The sequence below is a fragment of the Alexandromys fortis genome, unplaced genomic scaffold (genome assembly GCF_014885135.2).
Source record: "Alexandromys fortis isolate MF-2015 unplaced genomic scaffold, M_Fortis_MF-2015_v1.1 scaffold_121, whole genome shotgun sequence".
NCBI classification, from domain to species: domain Eukaryota; kingdom Metazoa; phylum Chordata; class Mammalia; order Rodentia; family Cricetidae; genus Alexandromys; species Alexandromys fortis.
In genome coordinates, this window is record NW_026068037.1 from 377,938 (window position 1) to 398,061 (window position 20,124).

Consider the following 20,124-nt stretch of genomic DNA (forward strand, 5'->3'; position numbering starts at 1 on the left):
GGTAAAGTCTATCATAGTGTGTTAGCACAGAGGCATAATATGGTCTTCCACAGAGGAAGCATGTCTGGCCTAACAGCCAACTGCCAATAAGGACCGCTTGTCTCACACAGGAGCCTTTCAAACAGCCCTAAGGGGCTCCTGCTGCTCTTAGAAGTCCAAGCCTGAGACACCACTTTGCCCTCCTGGCTGATGTTCAGAAGGTGGATCCATCCTGTCCCTGTGGTTTTGTGGGGAGAGCATAGGGAGAGCTGTTGGTTTCCATAGTACGTGTTCCTGAAGCTGCCTAGAGAGGACCCTTGCAAGAGGGATTGCCATCCTCTCCCAGGGACACTCCTCTGCTCCTCCCCATCCTCCTTCCCCTCTTCCTCTTCTTCCTTTCCCTTCCTCCTGTGCTGACTCCAGCATCCTGTGCCAAAGGCTGAACTTCCCGCTCCCTACAGGAGCTCTCTCCATCTCTAACACACACAGACCTATTCCCCTCTGTGCTGGAAGTGTTGCCAGAGTTAGTCAGGGTCTGAGTGTGGAACCTGGCATCCACAGCTCATCCAGCCATCCCCAACAGGATAGTTAAAGAGACAAGGTGCAGTGAAAAGTAGAAAAGGAGGATCTAGTCAGAGTGGCCACTTTAGGAGGAGAACGACGTGGCTCCCATATCTATCTCCTGAGGTCTAGCTGTAACTAGAATACAGAGGGATGCAGAAGGGAGTAGTCCTAGTCAAGACACTGTCCTCTGGTCATGTCTCAGCTGCAGCCTCTCCTGATAGATTGTCAGAACCGTGAACCTCTTCCTCTCCTCAGGGTGAGCGCCCCCTGTGCTAATCTCAGCCTCATGGTTTCTGGGGCTCCCCCTGTGTTCACCTCAGCCTTTCCTGGAACTCCTGGAAAACTGCAATTTCTTAGTGTCCATTGTCTCAATAATCTGTTAGCAGGAGGGAGGGAGGGAGCTAGGGAAGGAGGGAGGGAGGGAGGGAGGGAGGGAGGGAGGGAGGGAGGGAGGGAGGGAGGGAAGGCACAGTGTCTGTTTAAAGATGTTCAGCTCCTGCCAGAAGGGTTACAGAAGGTCCATTTCTAGGTGAGCAGGGCCAGCCAGGAAGAGTGCTTGGGAAACCAGTTCCCAGGTCGAACTCAATCTTCTTACCCTGAAATAAAGGCCCAGCCTCTAGCTTCTGAAGCCTGTGTTCCTAGCTCAGCTGGAAGGAGGTCGGTTTCTTCTCCCAATGTAGACAGAATGCAGCCTCCTAGACTCCTGTGCTTGATCAGGGTGATACATGGGGCACAGTGGACCCTGAACAGGGACATCTAGGGAAAAGGAGGCACAGGCTGCTACCTCCATACAGGTGGCAGGCTGCAGTCCCTCCCACCTTCCTACCTGGAGCACCCTGGAGGGGGCTTATTCCTTTTTACCTGAAGCAGGAGACAAAGTATCTCAATTGATTTACAGGCTTCAGGGGCGGCTGGGGGTTCAGGCTGTTGCTAAGATATCTTTTAAATGGAAATCAGGGCGGAGAGACAGCACATATATCTAGCCAGCCATCTGCTAAAAGTTGCCACTTCTGTTGGAAGCAGCTCCTGGTGGTTCAGACAGAGAGGTTGGGGGGGGGGGGCTGCAAAGGAAGGAGTGTCTAAGAGGGAGAATGTCTGGGTCTTAGGACTAACAAAGGAAGTTTCCTCTTCTGCCCCCAGTCTGCTGCTCTCCGCTCCCCACTTTACTCCCTCCCCATTGTCTTAAGTATAAAAATCCCATCTGCAGGAGCTGGAGAGATGGCTCAGCAAGTAAGAGCCCTTACAGCTCTTCCATAGACTCCAGAACTCCATTCCTAGCACTCCCATCCCATGGCCCACAATCACCTTAACTCCAACTCCAGGGTATCTGCACTCTTGTGCCTATATCCATAACACACACACACACACACACACACACACTGAAAAATAAGTTTAAAAAATCTCTAGAGGCACTATTAATAAACTAACAGCCTAGTTTCACAATTCTGTATTTATTGTCAGTATATCTCTCTGTGTACACATATGTGTGTGTTTGTGCATGTATGCATGTATATATGCATATGTGTGTATGGTCACTGGCATCAGGGGGCCTTTCAGAGCAAGTGAGCCCCCGGCTTCTGAGAACCTCACCCTTCCTTCCAAGTTTGTCTCCGAGCAGAAAGCACAAGTACTCAAATGTAGTGAACAGCTGGGTTATCTCCAGTTCCTAAGCAATCCACAGCAAAAGCTGCCAGTTCTGGCTACACCCAGGCGCATGGTTGCCTCAGGAGGGGCCTCCTTTGCTTGGAGTATGGCCGGGAGCCAGGCAATCCTGAGTAAGTAGTAATTCTTTCCACAGTGGGGAAGAGTGTTCAGTTGGGTATTTGTCTCTCATTGCCCAGTAGCTTAAACGTGGATCACAGAGCCACAAGGTAATGGTGAGGCAGGCTACTCATTGCGCAAGGCTGCTCAGTTAGGGCGCTCTGCAAAAGCCCTATGGGGGCATCTCTTTCTTACCACACAACCTTACCATCGCCAGCTGTGATCTTGCAGAATTGGAGTACCACGTGCAGAAGTCCAGAGGCGGAAGAAGCGGTACCATTTCCACCCTGGAAGAGCGCCCAAGTCTAAGATAACTTTAAGGCACTGTGGGCTCAAAGAATCTTGCCATACTCTGCCAGTTCCGGACAGCCCCGCCTTCTCTGCCAGGCGCTGACTCCTCCACAGGCTGATTGTGACATTTGATAATAGTGTCCCTTCCGTAGCTCCTGCTCTCAGCGTGCCACTGTTGGCATTGCCGCCAGCACTTCTGAAGCCTGCCCGTTCGCTTTTCATGGCTCTCTCCCTGGGCAAGCCCCGGTCTCCTAGCTCTGGTCCCCTCTGTCACCCACACCACTCAGAAAAGCTTGAAGGTAGCCTGGCCAGTCTCTTCTCCCAGCCTTTGCTCAAATTCCTAATTCAAAGAGGAAGCACCTCCCCCATCTCATCTGCCCGAGTCAGGTAAATTTATCCATTTCCTTAAAACTCTCCCTCTCCAAAACTGGGGGTGAAGCAGCCTTTTGTTTGGCTGCTGGAGTAATGGGCTAAGTGACAATTCTCAGAATACAATTTTAATTAAGATTCAATAGTCACTTGTCTGTCAGTAATCTTCCGTGCTGATTACTTAAAATATATTTACCCAGTTCTATTATGTCACCCATTTGAATTCATTAGACATTTGCTAATCTTCAACAAACTTATTTTTTTAAATTGTGGTTTGCTTAGCATCATTTGGTAGGGTGAAACTGTTTGAAGGATTGATTGGGTTTTTCTGGCTTCCGGATGCACAGCCCACCTCCCTTGCTTCCTTTACCATCTCAATTGTGTGGCAGAAACAAGTGGAAAAAGTAAGGATGAAGGGACGCAAAAGCTATATAGGCAGACGACTATCCATGCGCCACTGAGGTAGGCTGCAGACTCAGCCTCCCAGCACAGAACTGGCAGGGCTGACTGAGAGGGATCTGGAGGGCCAAGCAGAAGCTGCTGTATGAGCAGTGAGTAGGTAGACAGCCTTGGGTCTGGCTCCAGGGTTCCTGACAAAGGCTGATCATGAAGATTGCCTGCATCTTTGACTAAGCCCTGCCAAGTACGGACCTGGAAGAACTCCTCTGAGCACTCAGAAAGGTAACAGGGAGAGTCCTCCTGTGATTGACAGCCAGAGATGTAGACCCCAGGTAGGTCCTGGGGCAGGGTGCCTGCTCTGCCTCTGCAGTTTGGTGAATAGGTACTGGCTGGGCTGCAGCTGCTCCCAAGCCCTATAAGGAGTCAGACATGTGGCAGATTCAACAGGGACACTTGCAGTGAAGACTGTGAAAAGATGTGAAGTCCTCTGGGAAACTTCAGGAGGGACCAGCAAACCCGACTTCTGCTGGGCCAGGGCTCTTTGCTTCCATCACTCACCTCTGCCATACAGTTAAAGAAGACGGGCCAAGCGAGATGCAAAGGAATGAGTGGGCCATGTGCTAATAAAATTTTATTTACAAAAACAGACAGCAGACAGCAGTAGTTCACACGCTTGATCATTAAGGGAACCCTAATATGGAGGAGGATCATTTGGGAATCTACTGGTAAGTGTGAAATACACACCAGATTTCAGTCTTTATACAAATAAAGAACGTCTCATCGATAGTCACATTGATGACATTGAGATGATGGTGTGGGTGCAATGTAATATTCTCCTAAAATGAACTTTCTCTAATTTCTAAGAGGAGATTATCACTGGAAAGTCTAAAATTGCATTTGACGCCTACTGAGTTTCTGTTGGACAGAGCTGGTCTCAGCACAGCGCCATCTACAGGTGAAATGTGGGAAAGCTGCTGGATTTGCCTTAACAGGCACTAGAAAGAGAGTTGGAATCTGCGAAACCAAACATATGGTTAGAACATACATGGTATGTGTATATAGTATGTATTAGTCAAGTCTCTGTTGCTATGAGAAATCACCATGAGCAAGGAAACACATAGAAGAAAGAGTTTATTTGAGCACATATTCCAGACGGTTGGCAATCCCTGAAGGCAGAGTGAAAGCTTGGCCACAGGAGCGAAAGCCGAGGGCTCAAATCTTGAACCATAAGCACAAATAAAGCAGTCAGCTCCAAATGATGCGACTCTTTAAGCTCAAACCTGCCTCAGTGGCATACTTCAAATGACACCATCAATTGGGGACTAAGTGTTCAAATGCCTAAGACTATGGGGGACATCTCATTCAAACCATCAAGAGGTGTATATGTAAACCACCTGCTGGGAGCTTCCTCTCTGTCTGTGGTACTCAAACCAAGACCTATAAAATCCTACTTCCTTTAAATATTAATAACTTGTTCAAAAACAAAAACAGGGCTTGGGCAATGACTCCGTTGGTAAAGAGCTTGCTATATAAGCAGGGAGGATGACAATTTAGACCCCCAGTACCCAAGTGAAGTCCAGGCAAATGTGTTCTTACACTCCCAGCTCTGGGAGGTGGATACTGAAGAAGATGAAGCTCACTGGCTAGCCCAACAGGTGGGCTCTGGGTCCAGTGGAAGACACTGTTACAAAAAACAAGGTGGAGAGCAATTGAGCAGGACACTCATTGTCGACCTCTAGCCTCCACTCGAGAACACGGGGGCCTGAACACACTATATGGGTGCCTGAACACACATACACGGGGGCCTGAACACACATACATGGGTGCCTGAACACACATACACGGGTGCCTGAACACACTACACGGGTGCCTGAACACACATACATGGGTGCCTGAATACACATACACGGGTGCCTGAACACACATACATGGGTGCCTGAACACACATACACGGGTGCCTGAACACACTACATAGATGCCTGAACACACACACACACGGGTGCCTGAACACACACACAGTGCCTGAACAAACACAGGGTACTTTCACACACACAAGTGCCTACACACACACACACATGTGCCCAGACACACACATACACGGGCACTTGAACACATGAGTGCCTCCATACATGTACACGGGTACCTACACACACACACACACACACACACACACACACACACACACACACGGGAGCCTGAACACACGCGAATGCACACACATGCACAAAGCAAACCAAAAAAAAAAAACCTTAAGCAGCACGAAATCAACCTTAAACCCAGCATTTTCCCCACTGCAGAACATCCCAGTTCTTCTGAACGTGTTAACACGCACAGAGCGTTCACCAGGGTGAGCCAGTGGGCAGCACATCCTGGCTTACTGGCCTCTGAAGCCACTTTCCTGGAACCTAATTAGCACTCGGAGAAGCCAATTTGAGAAAAGCTGGTCTTTAGGAAACTACAACCAGCACACAGGGGTTCTCACAGTCCAACCCAACGGCTTGATTTTAGAACGACACAAAAAAGCACATAATTGTTACTGCATGGGATGGGGTGAAAATTGTAGAATTGGGAGGGGCAAAACCCCCAGGAAATTCCTTTTTCCTACCCTACATGTCCACTCAAGAAAAATACCTACTAATGCTGGACAATGAGAAAGGCTCTGAGCACCCTGAGATGAGAGAGTATGCCCAGAGAGGAAGAGTGCATATGTGTGCATGAGTGTGCATGAGTATGTGTGTGAGTGTGTGTGTGTGTGAGGGTGTCATGGGAACGGGATATCAGGAGAAGCCTCAATGTGTGTGGTGTGTATATGAGGGTGTCATGGGAACGGGATATCAGGAGAGGCCTCAATGAGAAGGTGACTTTTGAACAGTGATTCTAGTAGGTGGTGAGGAAGTTTCCTCCTCACCCAAAGGCAATCATTTGCTTGTAACAGGCACCTCTGAAGCCCATGGAACAGTATGGGCGGCAGAATCCAGGGGGTGGACGAGCACCAGTCAAGTTCTCAAAAGCGCATTCCTTTTCCTTCTTCCCTTTCCTGAGATCAAGAGCTAGCAGCTGAGTGATTTGTCCTCATTGAAGAACCATCAGAGCCAATTCCGCACCAACCCCAGCTGCTCTCAGGGTCGATTTTCTTCCTGGCCACTTCCTTCTCCTTAGGAACGCTAGTCACTTTCATCCATGCTTTCCCTGAACTAACTAACACTGTTCTTCACAAGACAACCGCAGCATGCACTTCATGGTTGAACCACTGATAAGGTATTACCCATTCATTTCTCCACGCACGCATCCAGTAACCCATCTGTATATCTATCCATTCAACCCATCATCCATCTACCCATCCATCCTTACCTCCTCCCATCTACCTAGCCACCTACCCATCCACTCACCTTCCCATCTACCCGTCCATCTCTCCACCTATCCACTCACTCATCCACTAACCCATCCACCCACCTATCCATCTGCCCACCCACCTTCCCACCTATCCATCTACCTATCCATCCATCCATCCATCCATCCACCTGGTCACCCATCCATCCACCCTCCTACGCATCTACCCATCCATCCTTCCCTCCATCCACTCACCCATTTTTTTTATCTATAGACATATCTATCAAATCTATTCATTCAGCCACTTACCCATCCATCTCTCTTTCCTCCATCTGTCCACTTGCTTACCCAGCTAAAATCTAACAACTGATAATCTGTCCACCCACCAACTCAAATTCCAGCTGAGGAAGTATGGTGTTCCAGGTGTCTGGGCACTGTGTAAGGGATTTGGGACAAGACAGTTCATAAAGCAGATGAAAGGTCTGCCATCATGGAACTCTTGTGGCATGTGTTATATAGGAAACAATCCATAAACACAGAGACAGTGGATCAAGTCGTTAGGAGATGACAGCAGCTAAGGTGGAAAAGATAAAGTAGATGTACATTAGAAGACTTAAAAGAAAAAGGATGAGTGTTTGCCTGGGCCCAGCCTGTCTCTGCTGTTCCCTGAGGCCGTGTGGCATTCTTGGTGGGGGGGGGGCAGAAAGTTAACGGAAATCACCTGCTGATCTTGACGCTGTGTCCCTCCTAGGTGCCGAGGTTGAGTGACCAGACCATGGAGACTCTGCTTGGTGGGCTGCTGGCTTTTGGCATGGCGTTTGCTGTGGTCGATGCCTGCCCCAAGTACTGTGTCTGCCAGAACCTGTCTGAGTCACTGGGGACGCTGTGTCCCTCCAAGGGGCTCCTCTTTGTGCCCCCTGACATTGACCGGAGGACAGTGGAGCTGCGCCTGGGTGGCAATTTCATCATCCACATTGGCCGCCAGGACTTTGCCAATATGACGGGATTGGTGGATCTGACCTTGTCTAGGAACACCATTAGCCACATCCAGCCCTTCTCCTTCCTGGACCTCGAGAGTCTCCGATCCTTGCACCTTGACAGCAACCGGCTACCCAGCCTTGGGGAGGACACACTCCGGGGCCTGGTCAACCTGCAGCACCTTATTGTGAACAATAACCAGCTGGGTGGCATCGCTGACGATGCCTTTGAGGACTTCCTGCTGACATTAGAGGATCTGGACCTATCCTACAACAACCTCCACGGACTGCCGTGGGATTCTGTAAGGCGCATGGTCAACCTCCACCAGCTGAGCCTGGACCACAATCTGCTGGACCACATTGCCGAGGGTACCTTTGCAGACCTTCAGAAACTGGCCCGCCTGGACCTCACGTCCAATCGGCTGCAGAAGCTGCCTCCGGACCCCATCTTTGCTCGCTCCCAGGCCTCCTTGCTGACTGCCACGCCCTTTGCCCCACCCCTGTCCTTTAGTTTTGGGGGAAACCCACTGCACTGCAATTGTGAGCTTCTCTGGCTGAGGAGGCTGGAGAGGGATGACGACCTGGAGACCTGTGGTTCCCCTGGAGGCCTCAAGGGGCGCTATTTTTGGCATATTCGTGAGGAAGAGTTTGTGTGTGAGCCACCTCTCATCACGCAACACACACACAAGCTTCTGGTTCTGGAGGGCCAGGCAGCCACTCTCAAGTGCAAGGCCATTGGGGACCCTAGCCCCTTGATCCACTGGGTGGCCCCTGATGACCGCCTTGTGGGAAACTCTTCCAGGACTGCCGTATATGACAATGGCACCCTGGACATTCTTATTACCACCTCTCAGGACAGCGGAGCCTTCACCTGCATTGCAGCGAACGCTGCAGGAGAGGCCACGGCCACAGTGGAGGTCTCCATTGTCCAGCTCCCACACCTCAGCAACAGCACTAGCCGGATGGCACCCCCCAAGTCTCGCCTTTCAGACATCACAGGTTCCAGCAAGACCAGCCGGGGAGGGGGAGGCAGTGGGGGTGGGGAGCCTCCCAAAAGCACCCAGGAGAGGGCTGTTCTTGTGTCAGATGTGACCACCACATCTGCCTTGGTCAAGTGGTCCGTCAGCAAGTCAGCTCCCCGAGTGAAGATGTATCAGCTGCAGTACAACTGCTCTGACGACGAGGTACTGATTTACAGGTGAGCCAGTGGCCACAGTGTGGCCAGGTGGGACGGGAGCATGGTGGGGACAGGGGTGGGTGCACCGTGTACACCTGCTTCCGTTTTCCTTCTCTCCAGCCTGTGGGGGATCCTGGGTCACCTGTGCCTCTGATACAGGTAAGGGGCTCCCACCTGGATGGACTAGGTGACTATGTCTTGCAGACGGGAACAGGGGCGTGTTAGTTATATTGCTAGACACTCTGAATGCTTTGCCAGGAGAGCAGGGCAAGAGCTGAGCCACTGAGAAGTACAGTAGCTGAAGAATCTGTCTCCTAGCAAGTAGTTTATTCAAAGAAAATCAGTGTGTATGTGTGCGTGCGTGTGTGTGTGTGTGTGTGTGTGTGTGTGTGTGTGTGTTAGAGAGAGGTGTGGGGAGAGAGAGGGAGAAATGTGTGTGAGAGTGGTGGGGCTACCTCAAATCATTGAGAACTTAATACAGGCTGAGCTGGATCAAAGCCCCCATAAATGCCCCATATATTCAGTTTCTTACTTCCTTAAATTCTATTTTCCTCCGGCTTGGGTCCTGTTTCAGGTTACCTCTTTTCTCTAGAGATTTCTGCCATTTTTCTTTGCAGTCCTAGAGAGAAAAGAGCCCTCTTGCTGGCCCAGTTCCGGTTCCCTGAAACTGGCTCATAGGGTCTGTCCAGGTCTTCCAGAGTCTCATCCTGTCTACCACCCCTCTGGACACCAACCTCCTTATGGAAAAAGCATCAAGGATGCAGACTTTGTAAAGTGGCTGAGAAGGTCAAGGGAGGCTAACAATACAAAGGCAATAGAATTATATATCTCAGCCACATATTGATGTAATGATAAATAAAATTGGTGTAACCTCAGCAGTCTGGAGGCAAAGGCAGGAAGATCACAAGTCCTAGGCTAGCCTGGGCTACATGATGAGTTCCAGGCCAGTCAAAGCTTCATAGCAAGACCCTGTCTCAAAAAAGCAAACAGCAACAAAAAGGAAGCCAAAGACCAGCACCAGAAGCTGCAGGGATGGTCTCAGAGGAACTCTTTCCCACACTGGCCTCAGTTTCAGTGAGATGGAGGGATGTGACATGACCCCTACTGCTCAGGGACTGTGTGGTGCTAGATGAAATCCTGGTTCACTTTGTGCTCACACAGTGGAGCTTGAGATGGAGCCACAGCCTCATCAGATGACTCCAGAGGCCACAGTCTAAGAATCTTAGTCCCTTCACGGAGGACTCCAGGTTGACCAATTTCTAGACGGAAGAAGCCAGTGTGTCTTTGAGGGCTATTGTACAATGGAAACCACAACAGAGCTGAGAACACCCTTACCTGGTGTGTGCACTTGTGTGTGTGTGTGTGTGTGTGTTTGTGTGTGATTGTAGAACATCAGGTGAGGAATCTGTGGAGAGGGCAGTAAGATCTGCATCCCCCACCGTGCAGCTCTACCAGCACCCTGCTTTATATCAGACTACGACTGGTCCATCTCCGCCATCATTTCATCTTCATCCTTTCCACTCAGGACCTGAGCTGCTTGGCTGCTTTAATTCTCATGGCATTAAAGTTTCTTTTGTTGATTTAACAGTTAGCCTTCAGTCACTGGAATTTTCGGTGGCTTCTCATTTTTCAGTAATAAAAGTAACACTATGATGGATTTTTTTGTACCAAAATAAAAATACATTTGGTGAAATGCCAAAGATTCTCTCAGCAGATTCTCCTCAGGGTTGAATTACTGGATTAACAAGTCAGTTACAATGGTGGCTTGCTGTATTTGAATATTTATCTCCTCTCATAGGTGGCACGTGACAGTGTTTCTCTTGGTCACAGTTCTCCCAATCCTGATTGTGCAATGTCTTCTTCCCTTTGTCAGTTGCCGAGGTGGAGCGCAGACCTTGTTTATTTATGTCTCCTCCCTAGATTGTGAGGCTGACCTTTGACCTTTGGGAAACAAGTGCACACTCTTTACACGTGGACTTGTCACGTGGCTTTGACTTGGATAAAAAGTCTCCACCTGTGTGACTGGCTTGGGCATGGGTTGATGCAAGACATGGCTGAGGGGTGCAGAGACAAGCTGGGCACACAGGCAGCAGAATGGCCACATCACTGTTAAAAGTTGTCCCCTCTTACCCTCACCAGGGTCTCATAAATACCTAGAGAAACACCAGGGCTTGGGGCTGAGCTCCTGTTTTTCCTCAAGGGAAAATTCAGATTTATTCTCTAGGCTGACTGGGAATCTGGAGAGTAAAAATAGAATGAAAGCGTTTAGCCAGGGGTGGTCGTGTGGGGCTTCAACACTAGTGCCTCGGGAGGCGGGTTTGGGCAGCTCTCTGGGAGTGGAAGGCCAGTCTGCTGTACGCAGTGAGGCCTAGGTCTGTCTAAGTGTCTTAGTCAGTGTTTTATTGATGTGCAGAGACACCATGGCCATGGTAACTCTTCTAAGAGAAAGCATTTAATTGGACTGGCTTCCAGTTTCAGAGGGTTAGTCCATGATCAGCACTGTGGGCACAGAGGCTTGCAGGCAGACATGGCACTGGAGAAGGAGCTGAGAGTTCTCTAACCAGATTGGCAGAGAGCAGGAAGAGGAAGGGAGACTGGACCTGGCTTGAACTTTTGAAACCTCAAGCCCACCCCAAGACACTTCCTCCAACAAGGTCTTACATATTCCAGAAGGTTACACCTCCTAACCCTTCTCAAGTAGTACCATGCCCTAATGACTAAGCTCTTAAATATATAAGCCTATGGGGGAATTCCTATACAAACCACCACACTAGGCTACTTAGTAAAACCCTGTTTCAAAAAACAAAAACAAAACAAAACACATACAAAAATACTAGACTAAAAAGGACTCATCAGAAATTTAAAAAATTTACAACTGCAGTGGTCAAGGGTAACCCCTTAAGACTGTTCATGAAGACTAAATAGGATACCATGAGAAAAATGCTTCACAAAGAATCTGAAGAGACAGGTCTGTTAGTAAGGTGCTTGCTTCACAAAAAGGAGGACCTGAGTTCAAATCTCCAAAATTCATGTAAAAGCCATGCATGATGGCTCCTGTCTGTAACCCAGCACTAGGATTTGGAGCTAGGGTGATCCTTGGAGCATGCGCTAAACAGCTCAGTCCTGTTGAGGAGCTCCAGGTCTGTCTCTGGCTGTCTGTCTATCTGTCTATCTATCTATCTATCTATCTATCTATCTATCTATCTATCTATTTGTCTATCATCTATCTATCTATCTATCACCAGAGTCCTAAGCAGAAGGACCATCCAATCTTAGACCTAAATCTCCAGACCATGAACCCCAGGAAACCCGTTTTCTTTAGAGCACTATTCTCTTTAGGTGTTTCTTCACTACCACAGGAAGCTGCAGTGATATGCTATAATGTGAATCCCAGCTCCTGCCTACAGTTCCCATGCTTGGCCTCTGTGGGTGTACTGAAGTCTATAGTAGCCAAGAAAGATCCCAAGAGAGACCCTGAACTTTTTGAAAAAATGCATCTTCCCCCTGAAAAGGAAGAAACAGCAGTGGGTTACAGGGTGACTCAGCTGTGTTCATGTCTCAACAAGAACAGACTCGAGGCAGTGTCGGGAGACCTGGACTAGAAACATCAACGAGGATCACGCGCAGTGCAGTCTCCAGAAAGCATCTACCTGTCCATCATTAATCTACTTGTTATCTACCATCTAGAGAGAGATAACATGTACCATCTGTTATTATCTACCAACCCACCTATCATCTATCATTGTCTGCCTACAGTTATCCATCATTGTCTATCTGCCTATCATCGGTCTTGATCGTGTATCTCTTACAAGGAGTGCATTATAATTACAGCCACACAAATCCAAGGTGAGGGGACTGGGCTTGCTTGGAATTAAAGTTGTTGCTCACAAAGACATTGTAGCCATATAATGACAGGGTGTTAGCAGACTCCATAGCTCTCTGCTGTGTCAGAGAAACACTGCTCAGGCTAGGAGAGGTTGTGATTCTATGGAGCTAGTCGGGCTGGCCAGAGCACAGCTGTACTGTGCTCAATCCAGGATGGCTCAGCATAGAAATGAGATTCTAGAAGCTTGCGTGAGATAAGGTGAAATTGACCCTGAAGATGAAAGGACTTCCAAAGAAATTCCAGCTCCTCTGATCTATTTAAAGAATTTTTGAGTAGAAGAGAGGAGTATACACAGGTACACATATAAGCATATGTGCACACACACTCCCACACAGAGAGAGCACACATACATAGGTACACATATAAGCATATGTGCACACACACTCCCACACAGAGAGAGCACACATACATAGGTACACATATAAGCATATGTGCACACACACTCCCACACAGAGAGAGCACACATACATAGGTATACATGTAAGCATATGCACACGCACTCCCACACAGAGAGAAGCAGGCACTAGCCTATCACAAGAGTAAAATCCCACCAGCTCTATCCTGCACTCACGGCCTCCCTGGCTGTGGAGGAGCCGGCTTTGCTCTCTTTTCTCCTCCAGCATCTGTAGTCACTTCCCCACCATGGTCACTATTAAGTCTGATCCATACAGGCTGCAGATTCCAGACTTGATCAATAGAAGGAAAAGAGGCCTCAGAGCCGCCCTGTGGCAGCCTTACCACCAGCCACCATGATCTTCTGGGGCTCCAGGAGGACACAGCTAAGTCCCTCCCAGGGATGCTGGAGAGGCAGGAGTAGGGATTCCTGACTAAGGGGACACCATCTTCAAAGCCTGTGTCTCTTCTTAAGCAGGACAGAATGGCTTCCATTGCCTGGATTTACTGTGCAGGGCCCTGTGGCCTGATGTTAGCCCCTCTCTGGCATCTCTGCTGCAGAGCCTGAGGTCAAAGCCACTGAGCATGGAGGAGGCTCAGAGCATCTAGCCTCACCTGAGCCCATGTCACTCACAGGTACCCAAAGGCTCCCCAAGGTTTCACCAAACCCCAAGGTCGCTGTGAGCAATGTCTAATGCATGAGGTGGAAAGCCACATTCCAGAATTAATGCGAAGATAAGGATAGTCCTGGGTGACCAAGGAAAACTTCTGTCATATAAGTGCCCTTGTGATTAAATGCTGTTGATGCCCTCCAGGTGCTTCTCTCCCCAGATGCACAGCCAAGCCCTGCAGGCAGGCCTGGGACACTCTGGGCTCCTTCAGTCCTCAAGTGGTATTTGGCTTGCTTCCTGTGTGACTGAGAAAGATTGACAGTTACATGTCTCATTACCAGGGCCATACCTTTCAGGAAAAGAATAACATCAATGCCCCCCAGAGGGGAGGAGCAGCCCCTCCCCACCAGGAAAGAGCGACACCCCATCTCAGCTAAGCCTCATCTCTGGTATGACATGGAAAAGTTAAGAGCCCTGCATGTTATTACCGGCCCAAGTGACATTCACAAACACTGCCCCTAAGAGCTGTCAGGAGCTTCTATCAGCAGATGAGATGCTGGAACAGTCCCCAGGGGGGGCCAGGGAGCAGCCAACTTGCTACCTAAAGCTCAGAGGGATCAGCCAGTCTCCAGGCTTGCCTGTGTGTGATGTGGCAAGCATCTCAACGCCGGGACAAGAGGGTCCTTGAAGGTGGGTTGGGGGACAACCACAGAAGCCCTTCCTGCTCTATGAGTTCTAGGCCACCAGACACCACATCTGCAGACATTGGACTATGGAGCTGAGCTGCTCAGGGCTCAGGGCAGATCTGCTGTGTTGCTCAACTCACCAAAGTGATTTAAGGAAGCATTTATTCTTACTCACAGGTTGAAGGTCCAGTCTATCAGGGTGGGGGAGGCAGCCGATCGGATTGTACCCACAGTCAGGAAGCCGAGAGAGATGGATGCTGGTGCTCCTCTTGCCCCCTTCTCCCTTTTATTAAGCCTAGGACCCCAGCCCACTGACGGCGTTGCCTACATTTAATGTAGATCTTCCTGTAGCTTCTTCAGTTAGACCAATCCAGAAATCCCCTCACAGTGTGAGTATCCAGAGATTTGTCTCCTAGATGGTTCTAGGTCTTGTCAAGCTGACACTCAATACTAATCTTGATGCCTGTTATTGTTGCTCTGCTCCTCACCCAGGGAGAGGATACAAAGGCGAAGTCTACACAGCCAGGGTCCTGTCTGGCCATCTCGCAGGGAGCTCTGCTCTCATGGCTGTGGCAACAAGGGCAGATCTGTTCCCTGAAGGGAGAGGGACATGTGAGGTGCAGGGTCCTCTACACGTGTCCCTAGGCAGGCTGGCTTCCCCTAAAGGGATGGCTGGACACCCACAAGTGGGAGAACAGAAGTCTGTGCCACTGGAAGCTGGAGAGGCATGGAGAGTGTTGCTGGGAGAGGTCGCATCAAAGTCAGCCTTCCTGGGGTTTCTTCCTACTGAACCAGGGTATCAACAAGTAGAACAGATAGGAATGGTAACTGTGGGCCTAAGCTCCACTCACCCCAGCCCCCACTTTGCAGGCCATCTTATTAATGCCCCCATAAGTCTGGGGTATGGCCAGGCATTCACTGCAGCCCATTTGGGAGATGGCCTAGGGACTTTTCTGCTCAGAGTCACTTCTCCACAATTTCAAGTGCCAGAAATGTTGGCATAAGGAGGGAACATGGGTGCCAACCGAGCCTTGGTTCTACCCCAAAACAGCCACCCGGGACCACTTAGCAGAAAACACAGGCAGGATGCTGCTCTCTAAAATCCAAAGTGTATCAAGCAGTTATAATAGCAAAGAGAGCAAGTGAGCAGAGGCCTCCCCACAGCAGCAGAAGAAATGGATGGACAGGGACTCACCCATACACCCCTTATTTAAGAGAAATCCAAAAGGAAGGTTCTGCCTTTCCGAATGGCCTAGTCACCAAGGGCCCCGCCCCCTTCTATCATTCTCTGCTACCATCCTCAGCTCAGGTTTTTCCTTTAAGGTCACTTCCTGGACAAAATGTTTGCAGGGGTGCAAGCTGCCACACTTCCTTCTTAGGGAAAACAGAAAGCAAGATAAAGAGAGCAAAGTGTGAGATTTGCCTGTAGGCCCAACCATTAATGTCCACTTACATTGTATGGGTGCACATCTGCAAAGCTGGGTGCAGTGCACCTTCCAAAATATAGAGAAGATGGGGGGTGACTAGCTCTCTGGAAGCCTTTGACTTTTACCAAGACTCATTTACTAGTCCTGTGGCCAAAAGCAAAGCATGTGACTGCCCTCAGTCTTACTTGGTTCCTCTGTAAAACGGGAATAGATTCTTCCCTGTGTGTTTTTTAATCTGGGGTGGAGGAGGAATTAAATCAAGAGTTAGAATGAGAATCCTTCATCATCAACCGAGAAGTATTGAGACCAGGACATACTAGAGCAAGAAATACTGAGACCAGTGAGTACTGGAACCAGAAGGTACTGAAACCAGTGACTATCAAGATCAAGGAGTAGTACTAGGACCAAGGAGTACCAGGACAAAAAATACCAGGACCAAGAAATACTGGAACCAGGAAGTATTGAGACAAAGAAGTACTGGGACTAGAGAGTACTGAGACCAAGGAGTACTAAAAACCAGGAAGTACTGAAGTCAAGAAGGCTAGAGATACCTCTGTTGAGGACCCCGCCCGACTTTCCTTCTCATCTATTTGCCAGGCTAACTCTTGTGTCTCCATTTTTCTAGACCAAGACAGCTATACAAGGGAAAATTGATTTGATGAGGGATCATAGAATAAGGTATATGTTTGCCTGGTCAAATATTGTTTTCCTGAAACCAATTTCTCTGCTTGTCATCCCCCATACTCTAGAAGAACTTCTGGGTTAGGGTTAGGATGAGGTTGGATGGGGACATCGCTGTAGTTTGGAGTGACTCTGATTGAATCTCTCCAGAAAGGCATCCTCTACCCCCAGTAAGAGTAACTCAGAGAACGGGTCCTATGGTGCCCATGCATGTTTAACTCTATGAAGGTGGTTAAGCCTGGAGGAGCATTAGGGACTTCAAGACAGTGCTGGTAGCTTCAACCATCAAAGCCGTACCAAACACCAAATACTTCCTGATGGCTAGCCTTTCCCAGGTGTTCATAGGCCCCGACTTCTTTGAGACAGCTGGCACATGCAGGAGTCAGGGAGGCACGGGGTCCAGGCATGTAACCCTCTTCTTGAGGTCCTCTAACACTCTGCATCCACCCTCGGCCCACCTCAGGACCCCTTGGTTGCTGAGCCAGCTGCCACCATCTACGGAGTTGGGGCTGGCTGGCATCTGATGTCCTCGCCTCTAAGGCTGGGATCGCAGCATCATCCCAGTTATGATGTTATGATCCCAGGACATCAGGGTTTATGGCCTACAGAACATTTGCAATCCACATCTGGGTGGGCCCCTATCTTCTGGAGAGAGAAGATGCCCAGAGCTTCTGGTCCAGCCTCATTCTACCATGGATTTCTCATCTCTGGCTCTGAGACCAGAAAGCAAACTCTCAAAAAGAGACAGTATGAGGAGCTTGTGGAAAGAAAGACATGATGCAGAGCAGCCTTCCTTATCTTACCCCCCACCCCCACCCCCACCCCCGGCTGAGTGTGAGCAGCTAGCACAAGGATAGGGGCAGGGCTCTGCTCTCCACTCCATCCTTGTTGCTCGAGTTTTATTTCTGTTTCTCTGATAAACTTACCTGGCAAAGGCAGCTACAAGGGAGAAAAGGGTTATTGTGATTACAATGTCAGGATACAGTTCCCCATTGCAGGGAAGTCAAGACAGCAAATAGGTACCTAATATCTAGTCACTACCGCTGGTTGCAACAAAATAGTCAAATCCTGGTCCTGAAGAAGCCTTCAGGTTTATGAGGAAGTAGGAAGGGAGGGAAAGAATTTAAAATATGGGGTCATGGATGTAGCTCAGTTGATAAGAGTACATGCCTAACATGCACAAAACTCAGGCTTCAACCTCCAGTATCACAAAAACTGAATGTGGAGGTGTATGCCTCTAATCCTAGCGCTCAGGTGGTGGAGGCAGGAGGATTGGGAGTTCAAGATCACCCTCAACTCTCTATTGAGTTCAGTCATTCTGGGCTACATAAGACTTTGTCTTAAAAATTAAAACAAATATTTTAGGAACTGGAGAGGGGTTCGGGGGCTAAAAGCAAGCACGAGCCTTTCCAGACTTAAGCTTGGTTTCCCACAGTCGTGGAGGATCACAGTGGTCTGTAACTTCAGTTACTGAGGATCTGCCGTCCTCTTTTGGTTTCCACAGGCACTGCACTCACGTGCACATATACATACAAGATACATTTTTTTAATATTATTTTAAATGTGCGCTGGGAAAAACAAAGCAAAAGACAGCCTTGGGCCATTTCTTATGTGAGTCATCAGGGGTGACCTCTCAGGAGTGGCACTGGAGCAGAGATCTAAAGTGACAGAAATGGCCTGGCAGAGGGGGCAGTGCATACGAAGGCCTGGGTAGAACAACATGCCTGTCCTGCTGGAGAAGCAGCTAGGACTCCAAGGTCTGGAACAGAGTGGCAGGGAGGGAGTTGAGGTGGGGCAGGACAATCTGGTAGGACTTTGGAGGCCAGAGCAAGGCTTGAGCTTTATACTGCAGGAGGCAAGAGTCACTAGGGACTTGAAAGCAAGTCAGGGAATGCTCTAATGAAGGATGGTGGCTATAGTCTGCTGGGAGAAGATAGATTAGTTCTCCGGGACGAGGGACCTGCCATGTTCAGAGAACCCCCTTTCCCTCAACATCCACATATATGCGAAGGCCACTGCTGTATGGTGTGGAAGTGAAGCGGATGCCTCCAGACAAGGCCATGCTGAGTCTCCTGGCAGATACCTGGCTATGCCTGTCTGTGCTGGGAACCTTGTGGAGGCCCCTGAAAGGCTCCCAGTGGGAACAAAGCACTATTGCTTCCCGTTGTGTAGCTGAGCCTCCCTCTGCATTGCTGACCCAGCTCCTCTGCCTGTGTGTCCCCCTCCCCACTATTCTCTCCTCCGATTTCTTCTCACTCTGATGACAGATCTTTTTATAGGGTCTCAAGTAGCCCAGGCTGGTATCCAACTCTCTATGTGGCTAAGGACGACTTTCAAATTCTGGTTCTGATTCTACCTCCCAAATGCTGGGATTAAAGGCACGTATGGCCACACCTGGTTTTTGTGCTGCTAGGGATGGACCCCCAGGGCCTTGTGTGTGCTAAGCAACCACTCTGCTCACTGAGCCACATCCTCAGCAGCTCTGCTCATCATTATTTATGATAATGTTTAATTAGCTCATTAGGCAGGCCACAGCATCCTGACGGCCCTTCCCTTTCCCCAGAGGCTGAAGGCCTTTGGGCTAGCATCTGGCTGTGATGACAGAGAGCCATTACAGGGTCTGAAGATGGCCTGGGGTCAGGGGCTTGGTGACCTGTTCTATCCCGCAGGACATATGGACAGAGTGGGCTTTTCAGGTTCTGGGCATGGGGAAAGGATCTGAAAGTTACAAGTTACGATGGTGATGAGGTGGCAGCTGGCCCTGAACGCCAGGGAGATATTTTTACCACCCATCAAAATGCCACCTCGTGCTTGCTGAGCCGATGCCAAGGCTGCTCCCAGTCTGCGCTCATCTCCTCCCCAGACTTCCACTGTTGCCAAGAAGGTCTGAGTGGAAAAGCTTGGAAAACTCCATGTGGGTGTGGCTGGGAGTCAGCAAGTCTCCCCCTCCAGACGGGGACAGGGGAATTTTCCAGGCTGTGGGCTGTGGCTGGGAGTCATCCTGCACTCCTCACCTTGCCTCTGAGAAACCTCCGAGGACCCCACCCCAAGCCACCAGATCAAAGGCCCGATGTTCTATGTTAAAGAAGCATGGCTTTGCACCTGTAACGGGCAGAAGCCTGGGAGAGGCTGGGGTGGTTTCCTTTCGGAATGAACAGTACAGGAAGCTGATGTTCTGGAGGGCACAGTGGGAGCCTTAGAAGCCACAGGAGGCAGAAAACATCAGGAGAGGAGACAAGACAACCTCCAAGACCAGATGCCCTTCCTGGACATGTGGCCAAAGACTTGAGAAAGCATGGGGTGGGGAGAAGGCAAAAGCCAAGGTTCTTGGCTTCAATTCAGCTCCTTGATTGATGCAGCCATCTTAAATTTGTTTCTTCTGACTTTAAAATGGGAATTGTTGCAAATTCTATAGCCTGGAAAGAAAACCAGAGTAAGAATGAGGCAGTTAAAGATATCCACCCCAGCCTTCTCCTTTCCCCCACACCCTCTATCCACCCCAGCCTTCTCCCTTACCCCCACACCCTCTATCCACCCCAGCCTTCTCCTTTCCCCCACACCCTCTATCCACCCCAGCCTTCTCCCTTACCCCC

The 20,124-nt window shown here is 49.5% G+C and overlaps 1 protein-coding gene across 1 annotated transcript in view; it reads left to right on the forward strand.

Moving 5' to 3' along the window:
• The first annotated feature begins 7,468 nt into the window (after window positions 1-7,468).
• Lrfn2 (leucine rich repeat and fibronectin type III domain containing 2) overlaps window positions 7,469-20,124 on the forward strand; it is a 26,500-nt gene continuing 13,844 nt past the window's right edge. Inside the window, exon 1 of the mRNA XM_050165103.1 lies at window positions 7,469-8,868. Within this exon, the coding sequence (XP_050021060.1) occupies window positions 7,469-8,868 (1,400 nt within the window). The remainder of the gene's footprint in view (window positions 8,869-20,124) is intronic.